General features: G+C 52.7%; 1 protein-coding gene across 8 annotated transcripts; it reads right to left on the bottom strand.

Annotated features, from left to right (window-relative positions):
• Positions 1 to 611: 611 nt before the first annotated feature.
• On the bottom strand, positions 612 to 15,837 carry FBXO24 (F-box protein 24). Of its 8 annotated transcripts, none has more exons than XM_058443583.1 (10): positions 15,642 to 15,837; positions 12,338 to 12,436; positions 12,059 to 12,242; positions 10,196 to 10,431; positions 9,070 to 9,304; positions 7,247 to 7,405; positions 6,565 to 6,686; positions 6,012 to 6,143; positions 1,540 to 1,710; positions 612 to 1,211 (listed from the first exon to the last, which is right to left on the bottom strand). In XM_058443583.1, exons 1-10 carry the CDS (start codon positions 15,705 to 15,707, stop codon positions 846 to 848), a joined length of 1,770 nt encoding a protein of 589 aa, XP_058299566.1. In that variant the 5' UTR covers positions 15,708 to 15,837; the 3' UTR covers positions 612 to 845. The 8 variants fall into 8 exon arrangements, with proteins under 8 accessions (XP_058299566.1, XP_058299573.1, XP_032611980.1 ...); XM_058443590.1 differs by having other exon boundaries at positions 15,678 to 15,837; XM_032756089.2 differs by having other exon boundaries at positions 15,433 to 15,835.
• Positions 15,838 to 15,865: the final 28 nt, after the last annotated feature.

The raw sequence follows: 15,865 nt of genomic DNA, 5'->3' as shown, positions 1-15,865 counted from the left end.
GCCACCACACCTGGCCTCCACTTCAAATCTCCATTGCCTTCTCTCCAGACCTGGGCCAGACTAGGCCGAGGAGAAGGAATTCTCACCCATGACCTCTTCCAACTATTTGAATGTACAGGAAGCAAGGCAGGAGGCATGGGGTGTGGATGAAGGGAGTGTCCTTGTTACTCAGAAAGAGGTGGAAGGAGTAGAAAATAGAGCCCAAACCTGGGAGGTAAACAGAAGGAAGAGAGGAGGAGGCTGGCTTCAGGCCGAAGGGAGATGGGTGGGAAGCTTTCGGGGGTCAGGAGGAAGAGGCTGCCTCAGGATGGGGACAAGTCTAGTGGGCAGGGGATCCCAGTGGGGTAGCCAAAAGCATCTGTGCATAGAGTTGTTCCAGAAGGTAGGGCCAGGACTTCCCAGTCCAAACGACCGGGTGTGCTCTTGGGAGCAGAGAGTGGACAACAGTGTGAAGGGTTCAGGCAGCATCAGCTCTGCTGCACCTGAGACCTGGAGCTGCTTGTGCTGCCTGCCCCTGCCTGGGCTCCTGCCCTCCTACACCCACCAAGCCAGGCAGCAGACCCCCATCCCTGCCCCTGTCCCTCCCAGCCCCCAAGGCTTCCACACCAGGCCTCGCTGCAGCCTTTTATTCTATCCATCAAATCTCTTGTCCATGATAGTCAGGTTGGGGGCCCCTCCTGGGCAGCCCCCTGAACATTTTACAAAACAATTCCCTGCCTTACCCTGGTTAGCGGTCCCCACCCCCTAGCAACCCCTTCCCACACGCATGCGCACAATGGTCATTGCTCCTTAGTCCCTGGCCTGGGGCCGGACTCCCTCCAGGAACTAGGCTAGCATGAGGGGGATTAGGTCTCAGGGGCTGGGGGCCCTACACCACCCCCGCCTCCCTCAGCCCTCTGCAGCATGTTCAGGGCCTCCCAGAAGAAGTCCTTCTGTGCGGCCATCAGGGGCATCCACCCTACGATCTCCTTCATCTTCTCCATGCGGTCCTGCAACGTGTGGCAACTGTGGATCTGGCTGAGGTACTCCTCGCAGGCCTGGGCCGTCCCCCCGGGGTCCTGGGGTGCTCTGGCCCCCAGGCTGGGCTCAGGAGTCCCCACCACCCTGCTGGCCGGCAGGTCGCGATAGGGGGCGTGCTGCTCAATGTCGTGGCTGGACAGGATGTACAGGCACTCCCTAGTGGCACAGAGGGCGCAGGCACACAGAGGGACCTTGGAGGAGAGAAAGGGGCATGGCTGAGTGGTGCTTTCCTTGCAGGGTTTCCCAGGGAACCTGGGCTAATCTGCCTATTGCATTCTTCCCTCTCACACCAGCCCTGAGCCCGATAAGTCCCAGGGGTGTGTGAGGTTGGGCAAGGCCAGCACAGTCTGCTAAGGGAGAGAGCAGAGAGTGTGGTGTGCGGCAGAGGAGGGAGGTAGGGTGGTGCTAGGGAAATGGGACCCCCTGGGTCCCTGCAGGAGCCCCAGCTACAGCCTGTGGGCTTCCTGGTTCATGACTCTCGTCCTCCCTGGGTGCCCACTCCCCTGACCCTGCTCTGACCTTGACTTGGAGCTTGACGAAGGAGGCACTCCCCTTGGGCCAGCCTGGGAGGCGGCCCCCAGCCCCACAGCCGCAGCCCAGCAGCTCCTTGCTGAACTCTGCGCTCTGGCTCAGCACCAGGGAGTGGTTGAGGCCGCACCACAGGTTGATGGGCCGCTGCAGGTAATGAACCTGGGGACACATGGCGAGGGCCCCTGAGCGGGGAGCACCAAGGGACTGGGGGGCTGGGGTGGGAAAAGGTTGACTGGAAGGCTCGGGGCCGAATGTGAACTGGGGAGGAGGAAAAGGGAGCCAGCACTGTCCCACGCCCCAGGTCTGCCCTGCTGACCCTTGCAGCCCCCATACTCTAACTGGTCACATAGGGTCTTGCACTTCTGTTGGTACCTCATCTATGCCCCCAGAAAATCAGCTCCTTGCCTGAGCCCAGGGCCTGCTGTGGTGTACCCCTCATTCTCAGCCCACCCATCTATGCCAGTCCAGCCTCTCATCCTGCCTGCCAGCCTCGGGGAGACTTGCTCCTTGTGCAATTCCAGGTTAGACCCCAACACCACCCTGAGGAAGGACTTTCCTTCCACTATCCCTCCCTTCCTGCTCTAGTATTATCTTTCCTTTTTTTTTTTTTTTTTGAGACAGAGTCTGACTCTGTTACCCAGGCTGGAGTGCAGTAGTGCAATCTCGGCTCACTGCAACCTCTGCCTTCCTGGGTTCAAGTGATTCTCCCACCTCAGCCTCCCAAGTAGCTAGGACTACAGGTCCTTGCCACCACGCCCATCTAATTTTTGTATTTTTAGTAGAGAAGGGGTTTTTGCCATATTGACCAGGCTGGTCTCGAACTCCTGACCTCAGGTGATCTGCCTGCTTCGGCCTCCCAAAGTGCTGGGATTACAGGCATGAACCACTGCACCCGGCCTCCACTCTAGCATTTTTATTTTCTATTTTCTTTTTTTAGAGATGGGGTCTCATTCTGTTGCCCAGGCTGAAATGCAGTGGTGCAATCATAGCTCACTGCAGCCTTGAACTCCTGGGCTCAAGCCATCCTTCTGCCTCAGCCTCTTGAGTAGCTGGGACTACAGGCGTGTGCCACCACACCCGGCATGTGCCTATAATTTTTAAATTTTTAAATTTTCTATAGAGATAGTGTCTCACTATGTTGCTCATGGTGATCTCGAACTCCTGGCCTTCCACCTCAGCCTCTAGCATATTTTTTTTTTTTTTTTGTAGAGACGGAGTCTCGCTCTGTTGCCCAAGCTGAAGTGCAGTGGCGTGATTTCAGCTCACTGCAACCTCCGCCTCTCCGGTTCAAGCAATTCTCCTGCCTCGGCCTCCCAAGTAGCTGGGACTATGGGTGCACACCGCCACACCCGGCTAATTTCTTTTGTATTTTAGTAGAGACGGCGTTTCACCATGTTGCCCAGGCTGGTCTCGAACTCCTGGGCTCAGGCAATCCACCTGCCTTGGCCTCCCAAAGTGCTAGGATTACAGGTGTGAGCCACCGTGCTCAGCCTAGCATTTTTAACTTATCACATAATTATTTTCCAAAATGGCCACCCTGTTTTTGAAAAAAAAGCTTCTACTTGCTTCCTGCCACTTCCTGCCTCTCTCTCTTAAGCAGCAGAGTCGGTTACATGACCAATCTGAGGTTGATCACATTACCGTTCCTTCCCACAGCCAGTCTTTCCAGCACCTCCCTGGGATCTCGCTTTTCTCTCTGCTACATTACTGACATGCTCTCTCTAGAGGCACTTGGCTTCTCAGTGGCTAAATCCCAGGGCCTCTTCTGCCCCCACATTCTCCTGAGCCTGTTAGCGCTTTAATTCTGAAGACACTGATAAGTAATTTATGGTCATTCTAGAAAAATTATGAAACATTGGCAAGCAAAAAATTAATTTTAAAATCATTGGAAATCCCACCATCTACTATTAACAACTTGCTAGATATTCTTCACTGTTGGCTAAACAAACAAATACACATAAGTTGTATATTTTTTATTTTTTAGAGATAGGGTCTCAGTGTTACCCAGGCTGGAGTGCAGTGGTGATCATAGCTCACTGCAGCCTCCAACTCCTGGCCTCAAGCAATCCTCCTGTCTCAGCCTCCTGAGTAGTTGGGATTACAGATGCCAGCCACCATGATGAGCAAGTTGTGTATTTTTAAACAAAAAATGGGATGGGGCCAGGTGTGGTGGCTCACACCTATAATCCCAGCACTTTAGGAGTCTGAGATGGGAGGATTGCTTAAAGCCATGAGTTCAATATAAGCTTGGGCAACATAGCAAGACCCTCTGTCTAAAAAAAAAAAAAAAATTATCTGGGCGTAGTGGTGCATTCCTGTAGTCCTAGCTGCTTGGGAGGTTGAGGCGGGAGGATCTCTTGAGCCCTGGAGTTGGAAGCTGCAGCGAGCTACAATTGCGTCACTGCACTCCAGCTTGGGAAGCAATGGAGACCATATCTCAAAAAAGTAATAATAAAAATAAAAAGAGGCTGGGTGCGGTGGCTCACGCCTGTAATCCCAGCACTTTGGGAGGCCAAGGTGTGCAGAGCACCTGAGGTCAGGAGTTCGAGACCAGCCTGGCCAACATAGTAAAGCTCCGTCTCTACTAAAAATACAAAAATTAGCCAGGCATGGTGGTGGGCGCTGTAATCCCATCTACTTGTCAGGCTGAGGCAGGAGAATCACTTGAACCTGGGAGGCAGAGGTTGCAGTGAGCCGATATCGCGCCATTGCACTCCAGCCTGGGAGACGGAGCAAGACTCTATCTTGAAAATAAAGTAAAAATAAAAATAAATGGTACTATGTAAACCATTTCATAAAAGTCTTTTTCACCTAAAAATATGGCATGACTCTCTTTTCCATGTCAGTAGTAAATGTATCTACATTGTCACACCGTCAATTAACCCTGCCACCCACTCCATTTGGAACTTCCTTCTCAAGTGGCTTCTGGGACAGTGTTAGAGGGGTGCATGGCCTTAGAGGCACCTCTTCTTCATCTCCTGCCTACCACGAGGCCTACTTCTCAGAGTTGCTTTTCAGTCTCTACTTCTGTCCGTTCAACCATATTCCCAGGTAGAATGTAATTGCCAGCTAGATGTTTCCAATTGAGTGTGGTTTTTGTTTTGTTTTGTTTTGAGACAGAGTCTCTCTCTGTTGCCCAGGCTGGAATGCTGTGGCACGATCTCAGCTCACTGCAACCTCTGCCTCCCAGGCTCAAGCAATTCTCATGCCTCAGACTCCCGAGTAGCTGGGACTACAAGCGCCTGCCACCACACCTGGCTCATTTTTGTATTTTTTCTAGAGACAGGGTTTCACCATGTTGTCCAGGCTGATCTCATGCTCCTGGGCTCAAGTGATCCACCCACCTTGGTCTCCCAAGGTGCTGGGATTACAGGTGTGAGATATCATCTTTCTTCCAGAGCCACCTCTGTCTTATACCCCTTCTCTTCTACATCTAATCAGTTTTGAGGCCCTATTCATTTTCTTCCCAAATAGCTCCTATATCCATTACTTCCCATTCTCGCTGCAGTGCCAGGCGCTTTTCTCAAGTGCTGTCATCACTCAACAGCCTCCTGGCGGGCTCCCCACCTTGGCCTCCTCTGCACAAGGCTCCTGACATGTTCTCAGTCACCTATTGGGGGTTGCCTTCCCCTATTCCAGAACCTGCAGCGACTCTTCCCCAAATCTACACCTCTCTAGGCTTGTGCCCACCTGTAGCACCTCATACCTCAGTGATTCCCAAAATGCTTTCTGTGCTTTAGGGAGACCCATCTTGTCACTGTCCCAGGTATGTGCAAGTTTCGTGCCTATCCCCCTCCTCATCACACAAAATACCTTCTCTATCCCTACCTGAGTCTTATGTAACCCACGATGCCCTGCTCACATCTTTTTTTTTTTTTTTTTTTTTTGGTTGGGGTTTTGTTTTTTTTCCTAGGGTGGGGGGGGGGGGGCCGATTCCAGCTCACTGCAACCTCAGCCTCCCAGGTTCAAGAGAACCTCCTGCCTCAACCTCCTGAGTAGCTGGGATTGCAGGCATGTGCCACTACAGCCAGCTAATTTTTTACATTTTTGGTAGAGACGGGGTTTCACCATGTTGCCCAGGCTGGTCTAGAACTCCTGACCTCAAGCGATCTGCCCACCTCGGCCTCCCAAAGTGTTGGGATTACAGGCGTGAGCCTCTGCACCTGGCCCCTGCTCACATCTTCCCTCTTCTAGAAGTTACTCTAGCCTGCCCAGGTCACCCACTCTACCCCTTCACTAAATTCCTATTGCATTTACAGTGTGCACTGCACAGAATGGACCTCATAGTGCCAACTCTGGGTAAGACATGGGGCAGTACCACTGGCATTACATACTGATTGGCTTAACTTCCCAAAGGAGCAGAAACTGGATTCTATGGAATCTGGAGAAGTAGACAGATCTGGGGGTTAGGGAATTGGAGGAAAGGGGTTGGGATGAGAGTTGTTGGGAAACAGTCTCACCTGTGTGGGTTCCCCTCGGTCCATTTTGTCCCCTGTTCCTAGCTGCCCGTATCTGTTATTTCCTTGCATGAAGATTCGGCCAAATTCATCCACCAGGCCAAGGTGGTTGTAGCCAAGAGCACAGAACAGGATCTAGCGTGCAAGATAGAAAGGGGATAGGCATTCCATTCCCTCCAGAGGAACTCTGAGTTCCAGAGCCTCCCAGCCACTGACCTGCCATCCCCAGCTGATCTCTTTCTATATATAATATATATATAATATATATAATATATACATTATATATATTATATATATTTAATATATATGTAATATATGTATTTTAGAGATGGGGGTCTCACTATGTTGCCCAGGCTGGTCTAGAGCTCCTGGGCTCAAGCAATCCTCCCTCCTCAGCCTCCCTCCACACCCAGCCCCCAGCTGACTTCTTTTGGCATACCTCTCCCTGGGGATCCCCTGCCCCTCTGGATCAATCATTTGATTTCTATAATACTTCAGACCTTCCAATCCCTACAGCCCCACCCCTTTGGTTTGCCCCATCCCTCCAGGAGCCTACCTTGGCAGGCAGTGGGAGAGCAAGCGGCATCTGCTGGTCCAGGGGGTCAAAGGCTTGAAGAGTCCCAAAGAGATCGCGATACACCCCTGGGGTATGCACCTCAAAATACACTCCCCCCTGGTCTGGGGGGTCAGGAGCCCTCAGCCCAGCAGCTTTGGGCACCCATTTCCTAGGGATAAGGCCCCACCTGGGATGAAAGCTACAAGATCCAAGGAGTCTCATACCCACTAGGAATGCATCAACTATGATGCCTGGGAACTGAAAACACATCTTTTGAGACCGAGTCTCCCTCGGTCGCCCAGGCTGGAGCGAAGTGGCATGATCTCAGGTCACTGCAACCTCTACCTCCTGGTTCAAGTGATTCTCCAGCCTCAGCCTCTGGCGTAGCTGGGATTACAGGCGCCTGCCACCACACCCAGCTAATTTTTGTATTTTAGTAGAGATGGGGTTTCGCCATGTTGGCCAGGCTGGTCTCGAACTCCTGACCTTAGGTGATTCACCTGCCTCGGCTTCCCAAAGTGATGGGATTACAGGCATGAGTCACCATGCCGGCCCTAAACACATCTTTTCACTAGGATGCCCTCAGGGGTTCACCATGCAGCTGGAGTAAGGGTGAGGGGTGTCGATGTTTGGAGGGTCTAAGCAAGGCTGGGGGCTTGAGCTGGGGGGAGGTAGTCCATACCCGTGACGTAGAGGGTGCTGCTCTGGTTGGAAGTCATGCAGGCCACGCGCAGGTGAGGCAGGTAGTGGGACACCTTCCTCAGGGCCAGCTGAACCGTGTAGGAGCGTGGCTGGTCAAGCTGGGTCTCATTCACTACCAAAGAGTAGATCTTTCCTTCCTCTGGGGGTAGGGGAAGCAGACAATTAGTTGGGGAGGGGATTCTCCAATATCCACATAAACATCCCAAGAGACTCCCTAGGCCATATGGGTGACACATTTACTGCCCTAGAGTGGGGCTGAGAAAGAAATAAGGGAAGAGTGACCCCAAGTCCCCCAGACTCCAGTTCCCACCATAAATCAGGGAAGTACTTCAGCATGAGAGATGAGCGGAGAGAAAAATCTAGCAGATTTGTTAGAATCCGATTTGAGTGAGAGGTCTGGGGATTGAGGGCCCTGCCTGGCATTCAGAAGTTTAGAGGTGGTCAAGTGTGGTGGCTCACACCTGTAATCCCAGCACTTTGGGAGGCCAAGGCAGGAGGATCACTTGAGGCAGGGAGTTCGAGACCAGCCTGGGCAACATAACAAGACCCCATCTCTACCCTGCTCCGAAAAGAAAAAAATATTTTAAGAAAAAGCCTGAAGGGTCTCAGGCCTGGGGATGTGGTTAAGTATAAAGGACATTGGGAATGTAGGGAGCAGTTTGGAGTATAGTGAGGTGCTTGGCATGGAAGCTGGGGAGATTTTTTTTTTTTTTTTTTTTTTTTGGAGATGGAGTCTTGCTCTGTCACCCAGGCTGGAATGCAGTGGCATAATCTTGGCTCACTGAAACTTCCACCTCCTGGGTTCAAGCAATTCTCCTGCCTCAGGCTCCCAAGTAGCTGGGACTACAGGTCCACGCCACCACGCCCGGCTAATTTTTTTTTTTTTTTTTTTTTTGAGACAGAGTCTCGCTCTGTCGCCCAGACTGGAGTGCAGTGGCGCGACCTCGGCTCACTGCAAGCTCTGCCTCCCGGGTTCACGCCATTCTCCTGCCTCAGCCTCCCGAGTAGCTGGGACTACAGGCACTTGCCACCGCGCCCGGCTAATTTTTTGTATTTTTAGTAGAGATGGGGTTTCACTGTGTTAGCCAGGATGGTCTCGATCTCCTGACCTCGTGATCCGCCCGTCTCGGCCTCCCAAAGTGCTGGGATTACAGGCGTGAGCCACTGCGCCCGGCCTTTTTTTTGTTTGTTTTTGAGACGGAGTCTCGCTCTGTCACCAGGCTGGAGTGCAGTGGCGTGATCTCGGCTCACTGCAACCTCAGCCTCCTGGGTTCAAGGGATTCTCCTGCCTCAGCCTCCCGAGTAGCTGAGACTACAGGCACGTGCCACCAGGCTTGGCTAATTTTTGTATTTTTTTTTAGTACAGTCAGGCAAGGTTTCACCATGTTGGTCTGGATCTCTTGACCTCGTGATCCACCCGCCTCGGCCTCCCAAAAACTGGGATTACGGGTGTGAGCTGCCGCGCCCGACCTAGTTTTTGTATTTTTTAGTAGAAATGGGGTTTTGCCATGTTGGCCAGGCTGGTCTCGAACTCCAGATCTCAGGTGATTTGCTCACGTTGGCCTACCAAAGTGCTGGGGTTACAGGTGTGAGCCACTGCACCCGAACAGGGCCTTTTATTCATATGAAATATTAAGCAGAATCCTAGACTAGGAGACAGAGAAGGGCAGAGCTGTTTAGACGGAGACTAGGATAAGGTGGCAAATGGAACCCAGTCTGAGGGGCCTCCCTCCCCCTCCTCTGCAGCAGGGTCTGAGGAATCTGCAGGAAACAGTTTGCAAAAGCCACTGCTTTGGGCCACACCTGTGAGGAGCAGTAGAGCCCGCTGGGTCTCCTGACCAACCAGCACGATCTGCTTGAAGGTCATGGAGTGGTGGAATGTCATCTTGAAGACCCGCTGCCCACTAGACTGCAGATAGACCTCAACACAGTCACAGGCCCGGCTGCTGGTGGTACCCACCACTTCCTGCTGCTCCCGAGTGGCCAAGACGTAGAGGTATTTACGGTAAACTGTGTCACACCTTGGGTCCGAGGCAAACTGGGGAAAAAGATGAGGGTGTCTGGGATCTAGGGTTTCAAAATGGGATGGGGCTGGGGCAGCTGGATCCTGGGGTGGGAAGTGAAATGCTTGGGTCCAGAGTTGGGAAATGAGCCCTTGATTTCAAGTTCCTATGTGGGAGTCATAGGAAAGAAGAAGTCATAGGAAAGACACCTCAATACTGATGGGGGCCTGGGTCCTCAAAAGAGAGGTGGTGATATGGTTAGGCTCTGTGCCCCCACCCAAATCTAATCTCGAATCGTAATCCCCAGTGGGAGGTGATTGGCTCACGGGTGCAGTTTCCCCCATGCTGTTCTCATGATAGTGGGTTTTCACGAGGTCTGATAGATTTATAAGACAGTTTTCCCTGCTCTTGCTTGCACGCTTTCTCCTGCTGCCATGTAAGACATGCCTCTTCCCCTTCTGCCATGATTGTAAGTTTCCTGAGGCCTCCCCAGCCATGTGGAACTGTGAGTCAATTAAACCTCTTTGCCTTATAAATTACCCAGTCTCAGGTATGTCTTTTTTTTTTCGAGATGGAGTCTCGCTCTTGTTGCCCAGGCTGGAGTGCAAGGGTGCAATCTCGGCCCACTGCAGCCTCTGCCTCCCAAGTTCAAGCGATTCTCCTGCCTCAGCCTCCCAAGTAGCTGGGATTATAGGCACCCGCCACCACACCCAGCTAATTTTTGTATTTTTAGTAGAGATGGTTTTCGCCATGTTGGCCAGGCTGGTCTCGAACTCCTGGTCTCAGGTGATCCGCCTGCCTCAGCCTCCCAAAGTGCTAGGATTACAGGTGTAAGCCACTGCACCCGGCCTCTGGTATGTCTTTATAGCAGTGTGAAAATGGACTAACACAGGTGGGCTCTCAGCTGCCAGGGTTCTGCTACTCACATCCTTGGCTCCACGACACAACACAACATAGCGACAGGCCCGCTTCCACTGCATCTGGCCGAGGGCGGAGACCAGGGCATTTTTGAGGAAGAAGAGGGTCCCCACGTAGTCAAGAATGAAGACATGATCCTTGGTGGGCAAGAAACGGCGGTAGCCGTGGGCTAGCAAGGGGGCCACGCTCTTGCTGAGACATCGGCGGCGGCCTCCAAATGCCTGGAAATACAGGCCCTTCGTGTCTGGAGGAAGGAAGGAGATGGAAGTTTCAAAGGATGGGATGACACGAGGGAGATGAGTTGGAGCTTGGGTAGATTTCTCAGACACGCTGGTTTGTAGCTCCTCCCCATCCCCAGGACAGGGGAACAAACAGACCCCTTATAAAGGAGATGTGGAAAATAAGCTTAGATTATACTAGACATGTGAACTTTAGTCTCCACCCCACCTCAACCCAGGGTCAAACATTTGCTTAGTGAGCAGTTCTTTGGTGCAACCTTGCATCAGTGATGTCAAGGAAAACTCTAAGAATAAAGACACAGAGGCCGGGTGCGGCATCCACCCCCCTCACCCTGAGCCCCTCCTCCCATTCTCACAGCCCAGTGAATTTTTGCACGCCTGTAATCCCAGCACTTTGGGAGCCCAGGAGTTTGAGACCAGCCTGGGCAATGTGGCAAAACCCCATCTCTACTAAAAATACAAAAATTATCTGGGTGTGGTGGCGGGAGCCTGTAATCCCAGCTACTCAGGAGGCTGAGGCACGAGAATACTTGAACCCGGGAGGTGGAGGTTGCATTGAGCCAAGATTGCACCACTGTGCTCCATCCAGCCTGGGTGACAGGGCAAGACCCTGTCTCAGAAAAAAAAAAAAAAATATCTCAAAAAAAAAAAGAAAGGAAAAAAAGAAAGAAAAGAAAAGAGACAGAAACAGAAGTGAAAAGGAATGACCAATGAAGGCCGGTCATTCTCCCTCACCCCTAGCTTTGGATCTGCTTTCTGGGTCCCCCTTCTCTTTTAATCTCCCAGTGAGTGTAAGAAGTACACTCTGGGCCGGGCACGGTGGCTCACACCTGTAATCCCAGCACTTTGGAAGGCCGAGGTGGGCGGATCATGAGGTGGAGAGATCGCGATCACCCTGGCCAACATGGTGAAACCCCATCTCTACTAAAAATACAAAAAAAGCCGGGCATGGTGGCAGGCGCCTGTAATCCCAGCTACTTGGGAGGCTGAGGCAGGAGAATCGCTTGAACTCGGGAGGCGGAGGTTGCAGTGAGCCAAGATCGTGCCATTGCACTCCAGCCTGGGCAAAAAGAGTGAAACTGTGTCTCAAAAAAAAAAAAAAAAAAAGAAGTACACTCTGGGGGATCCCTGGAGGGGAAGAGGGTTTATGGCATGGTTCTCAGGCTAGGGGTGATTTTGTCCTTCAAGGACATTGGTTGTCACAAGGGGGATGCTGCTGGCCATCTGGTGGGTGGAGGCCAGGGTTGCTGCTTAAACATCCCACAATGCAGAGGACAGCTCCCCACAACAAGAAATTTTGCCCAAAATATCAACAGTGAGTTCAGAAGCCTTGGGTTAGAGGAGGGAAAACTCCAGGTTTGGGGAGTGAGGGATGCCTCTAGGGAAAAAGCGGGAAGTGTCTGTGTACAGAGGGAGACTTGGCAGGGAGGCCGCTGAGGGGGTCTGTGGGTGGATTCCGAAGACTTGGAGGAAGTACTCAAGGGAGAATGTTTGAACTGGACCCGTTTCTTCCGGTTAAAGGGGCCCTGGAAGCACTGTTAGGAATGTGGGGGTCATCAGGGGACTTTAGAGAGCAGGAAGGCCAAGGCGGGACAGAGGCAAGGAGAACATGAGGTTCTTGGGAAGGTGTACAGTTCAGAATGGCAGCTCTCTTCCAGGGCCGGACTCCAGAACCCTGATCTTGGAGGCGCGGACTGAGTCTGCGACAGATGCGTCTCCACACGCCTTCTCCGTCACACACTTCGTGGAAGTAGCGGCAGGTCTGGCCGAGGGCAACAAGGTCTCTGACTGGGAGGAATGAGATGATACGCTCCACCTGGGAGGGAGGAGGGAAGAAGTGGGGAGTCATTGGTGGACCCTCGGTGGTCTGGCCCCCAATCCTATTCTCAACCCCCCTCCCCAAGGACTCACCAGCTCTGGGGGGAACAACTGGATGGAAATCGGATTCCCTTTCCCCCTCTTCTCTTCAACCCCAAGCTCCGAGCCACAAGAAGGGCAGCTTCTCTTCACCTACCCAAGAAGGGGTGCATAGGGTCCCACATCCTTTTTTCCCTTCTCTCTGCCTATCTTGGGGCTCATCTGACTCCAGCTGGGTGCAGTTATGTCCTCCCCTCTCTCTCCAGACCCACCCATCCCTAACTTCTCCAAATAACTCCTCCCGATCTCCTGCGGCCAGTCCCCCTCACCCGGAGCCCCTCCTCCCGTCCACACAGCCTGGTGAATTTTTGCAGCTTCCGTCTCTGGTTTCTCCTGACCATCCTGATTGCCCCCTCCCTGCTCCTGCCCTCCTGTCTCCCAGGCCCTTGGCCCTCCGTTCCTGCTGGCTTTCCCACACCATGTCCCCTGCCTAGGCTTGGGGGGCCTCTGGGGCCCCTCTGCCTCCTAGGCCCCTCCCCCATGGAGTCTGGGGCTAACAAACCTCTCTGTGACCTCACTGTTTGGCCACTGTGACCTGTTCCCTTTAATCTTGCCCAGGACCCATCTCTTAGACAGCTCCTGGGTTCTAGCTCAGTTCTAGCCATCACGTGGCTCAAGGGATATGCATTTTACTGGAGAAATAAAGTGTGAATTACTGGTAGGTGACATCTTTATTTCAGGGAGCAGGAGGAGGGTTTCCTACCTGAGGCCCTTTTAGCAGTAACTCTGTAGAGAAACACCAGTGAATTCCTCACATTTCAGCAGGCCAAGGCCTCTAGGGATTGGTAGCTCAAGAGTATAGACTCAAAAAACTATAAACTCAGTTTGACAGGTGAGATGGAGAGGTGACTGTGCTAATAATCGTTTAGCTCACAAATGATTCAGGAAACTCTTTAGACTTATGAAAAAAACACATGCAAAAGGAGACTGCAGCCTGGTGCCGGTGGCTAACGCCTGAAATCCCAGCACTTTGGGGTGGCCATGGTGCGAGGATGGCTTGAGGCCACGGGTTCAAAACCAGCCTGGTCAACATAGAGAGACCCTGTGTCTATTTAAAAAAAAATTAAAAATTACTCAGGCGTGGTGATGCACCCCTGTAGTCCCAGCTACACAGGAGGCTGAGGCAAGGGGATTGCTTGAGCCCAGTTTGAGGCAGCAGTGAGCTATGATCGTGCCACTGCACTCCAGCCCGGGCGAGAATAATACCCAGTTTCAAAAAAAAAAAAACAAAAAAGAAGACTGCTTTTGCTTTCCTGAGGGACAGTAACATCATTGCATGTATAAAGGACAACCTATTAAGGTGGGAGAAAGGGATGGATTTCCTCTGAAAGCTTAAGATTTCTCCTAGGGTCTCTGATATTAGCTTTGTCTTATGTGGGGTGACATTTATCAGGAGAAGCAGCAGGGGTCAGGGTTGTGTCTGTCCCGATCAGGGCAGATCTACACCAAGAAATCCAAGGAGTGGCTGGCTCTTGCAGAGGCTCAAAGGAGTCCCATCCTGCTAGACCACCAGCCCTCACCACACAGTGTCACAGATCCGTTCATTGACTGCACCAGACTGACCACACAAATTCCCTTATGTATGGTGCCTAGCCATAGCTAGGCTGGGATGCTTGAGATGGAATTTTAATACTTCAACAACTACTCAGGAATATCAACCTCTGAGATGTGAACTTAGGAGAAAGCAACTTCAGTGACTTGTTTCTGGGCAACCTACCACATAGTGAGGGGACTGCATTAGGGACTCATGCCACTAGAAAGGAAGTTCTCCAAGTAGACAGAAAGGTATTTTCCATTCCTCTTGCATTTGGGTCCCCTTTATCCACTCCATTTCACCCCAGGAGGCAAACGAGAGGTTGTAAATAGAAAAAGTCCACTGTGGGCCAGACTTGGTGGCTCACCCTTATAATCCCAGCACTTTGGGAGGCCGAGGTAGTAGCATTGCTTGAGCCCAGGAGTTTGAGATCAGCCTGGGCAACATAGTAGGACTCTGTCTCTACAAAAAATACAGTTAGCTGGCATGGTGGTGCGTGCTTGTAGTCCCAGTTACTCGGGAGGCTGAGGTGGGAGGTTGAGGCTGCAGTGAGCCGTGATCAAGCCACTGCACTCCAGCCTGGGCAACAGAGCGACTCTGTCTCAAAAGAAAGAAAAAGTCCACTGTGGGCCGGGTGCGGTGGCTCACACCTGTGATCCCAGTACTTAGGGAGGCAGAGGCAGGATCACTTGAGGTCAAGAGTTTGAGACCAGCCTGGGCAACATAGCAAAACCCCATCTCTACAAAAATTGAAAATAAATTAGCCAGGCGCGGTGGTGCCGCCCCTGGTCCCAGCTACCTGGGAGGCTGAGGCAGGAGGATCACTTGAGCCCAGGCATTCAAGGCTGCAGTGAGCCATGACTGCACCACTGCACTCCAGCCTGGGCGACAGAATCAGACCTTTTTTTAAAAAAAAAAAAAAAAGAGGAAGGGAAGGGAGAGGGAGGGAGGGAGGAAGAGAGGAAGGGAGTGAAAACATCCATTGTGAAAACTGAGGGAGCGGGAAAGGGCTGTGTGTGGAGGATCCAGAGACCTGGTTTCTAGAGCAAGCCAGCTGTCAGGAACTTGCTGTTAGCTCTTGCTAACGCATCAACTTCCCTCTGCCTCAGTTTCTGCATTCGTAGCACCAAGGGCGTGTTCTAGGCGGTGAGATCCTTTCTAAGCCTCTAAAACCCCCTGGTCTGGTCCCCTCTCCATTCCTGTCCAGGGGAGCTCCTCGGGTGAGACGGCAGACGGTGCAGCGCTGCACTTACACCCTCCCTCCTCGAACTGGGCATCTCCAGGCTCTGGGAAGCCCCCCGCCCGCCCCCAGCCCGGGGGTCCCGAGACCCCTGCCAGAGGCTTCACAGTCGGAGGTCCCCCCGCTGTCCCTTCAGCTGCGACAACAGCCAATGCATTGGCCTCAAGCAGTCGCCCAACTCCCTTCAAGCCCTAGACGCCGGCTAGCCCCCTAACACGTCCAGCTCGCACTCGCCACTGCAGCAGCGCACTGCGTTCCCGGCCGGGCAGGGCCTCCGCGTTCATTCTTAACCTCAGTCTTAAAGTTCTAGCTCACCCGCCTCCTCCTTAGCAAAGGGACCGCCTTCTCGCCCATGCTATTGGTAGGTAGAGCCGTCCCTCAGAGAAGAGGCCGGTCCAGATTCCCTTCGGAGGCTCTAATTGGCCTTCTTGACAGTCACTCGCCTGTATCTGGCTTACGATTGGTCTTTGGGGGACGAGGACTAGGCACCCCCCTGCCTGCCGTCCCTAGGCCCGTTTTCCTACTAGTTGAGTGCCGGTGTCCCCTCCTCTTGGTTGGACCTGATTGGCTCCACCTCCAGATCTGAGCATTGTGATTGGGTGCGACTGCGCTGGGCGGGACAGCCTGGAGCGTCGGCCGTTGGCGAGCGCTCTATCCTTGTTCCCCTCCCTTCTCTCGTCAGATTCCGGCGCCGGAGCTCCACCCCACTGACGGGTTCTGATTGGTCGCTTCTGACGCGTCTCGGGGC

The sequence above is a fragment of the Hylobates moloch genome, unplaced genomic scaffold (genome assembly GCF_009828535.3).
Source record: "Hylobates moloch isolate HMO894 unplaced genomic scaffold, HMol_V3 SCAFFOLD_1, whole genome shotgun sequence".
NCBI classification, from domain to species: domain Eukaryota; kingdom Metazoa; phylum Chordata; class Mammalia; order Primates; family Hylobatidae; genus Hylobates; species Hylobates moloch.
Note: the sequence above shows the minus strand (reverse complement) of the source record. Positions and strands in the feature narration are given on the sequence as shown.

Coding starts and splice junctions, on each gene's coding strand:
- FBXO24 (XM_032756088.2), bottom strand. CDS start 12,684: ATGGTCAGGAGAAACCAGAGACGGAAGCTGCAAAAATTCACCAGGCTG. Junction 12,437..12,612: donor GACGGGAGGAGGGGCTCCGG/GTGAGGGGGACT, acceptor CTTCTTGGGTAG/GTGAAGAGAAGCTGCCCTTC. Junction 12,243..12,337: donor AGTTGTTCCCCCCAGAGCTG/GTGAGTCCTTGG, acceptor CCTCCCTCCCAG/GTGGAGCGTATCATCTCATT.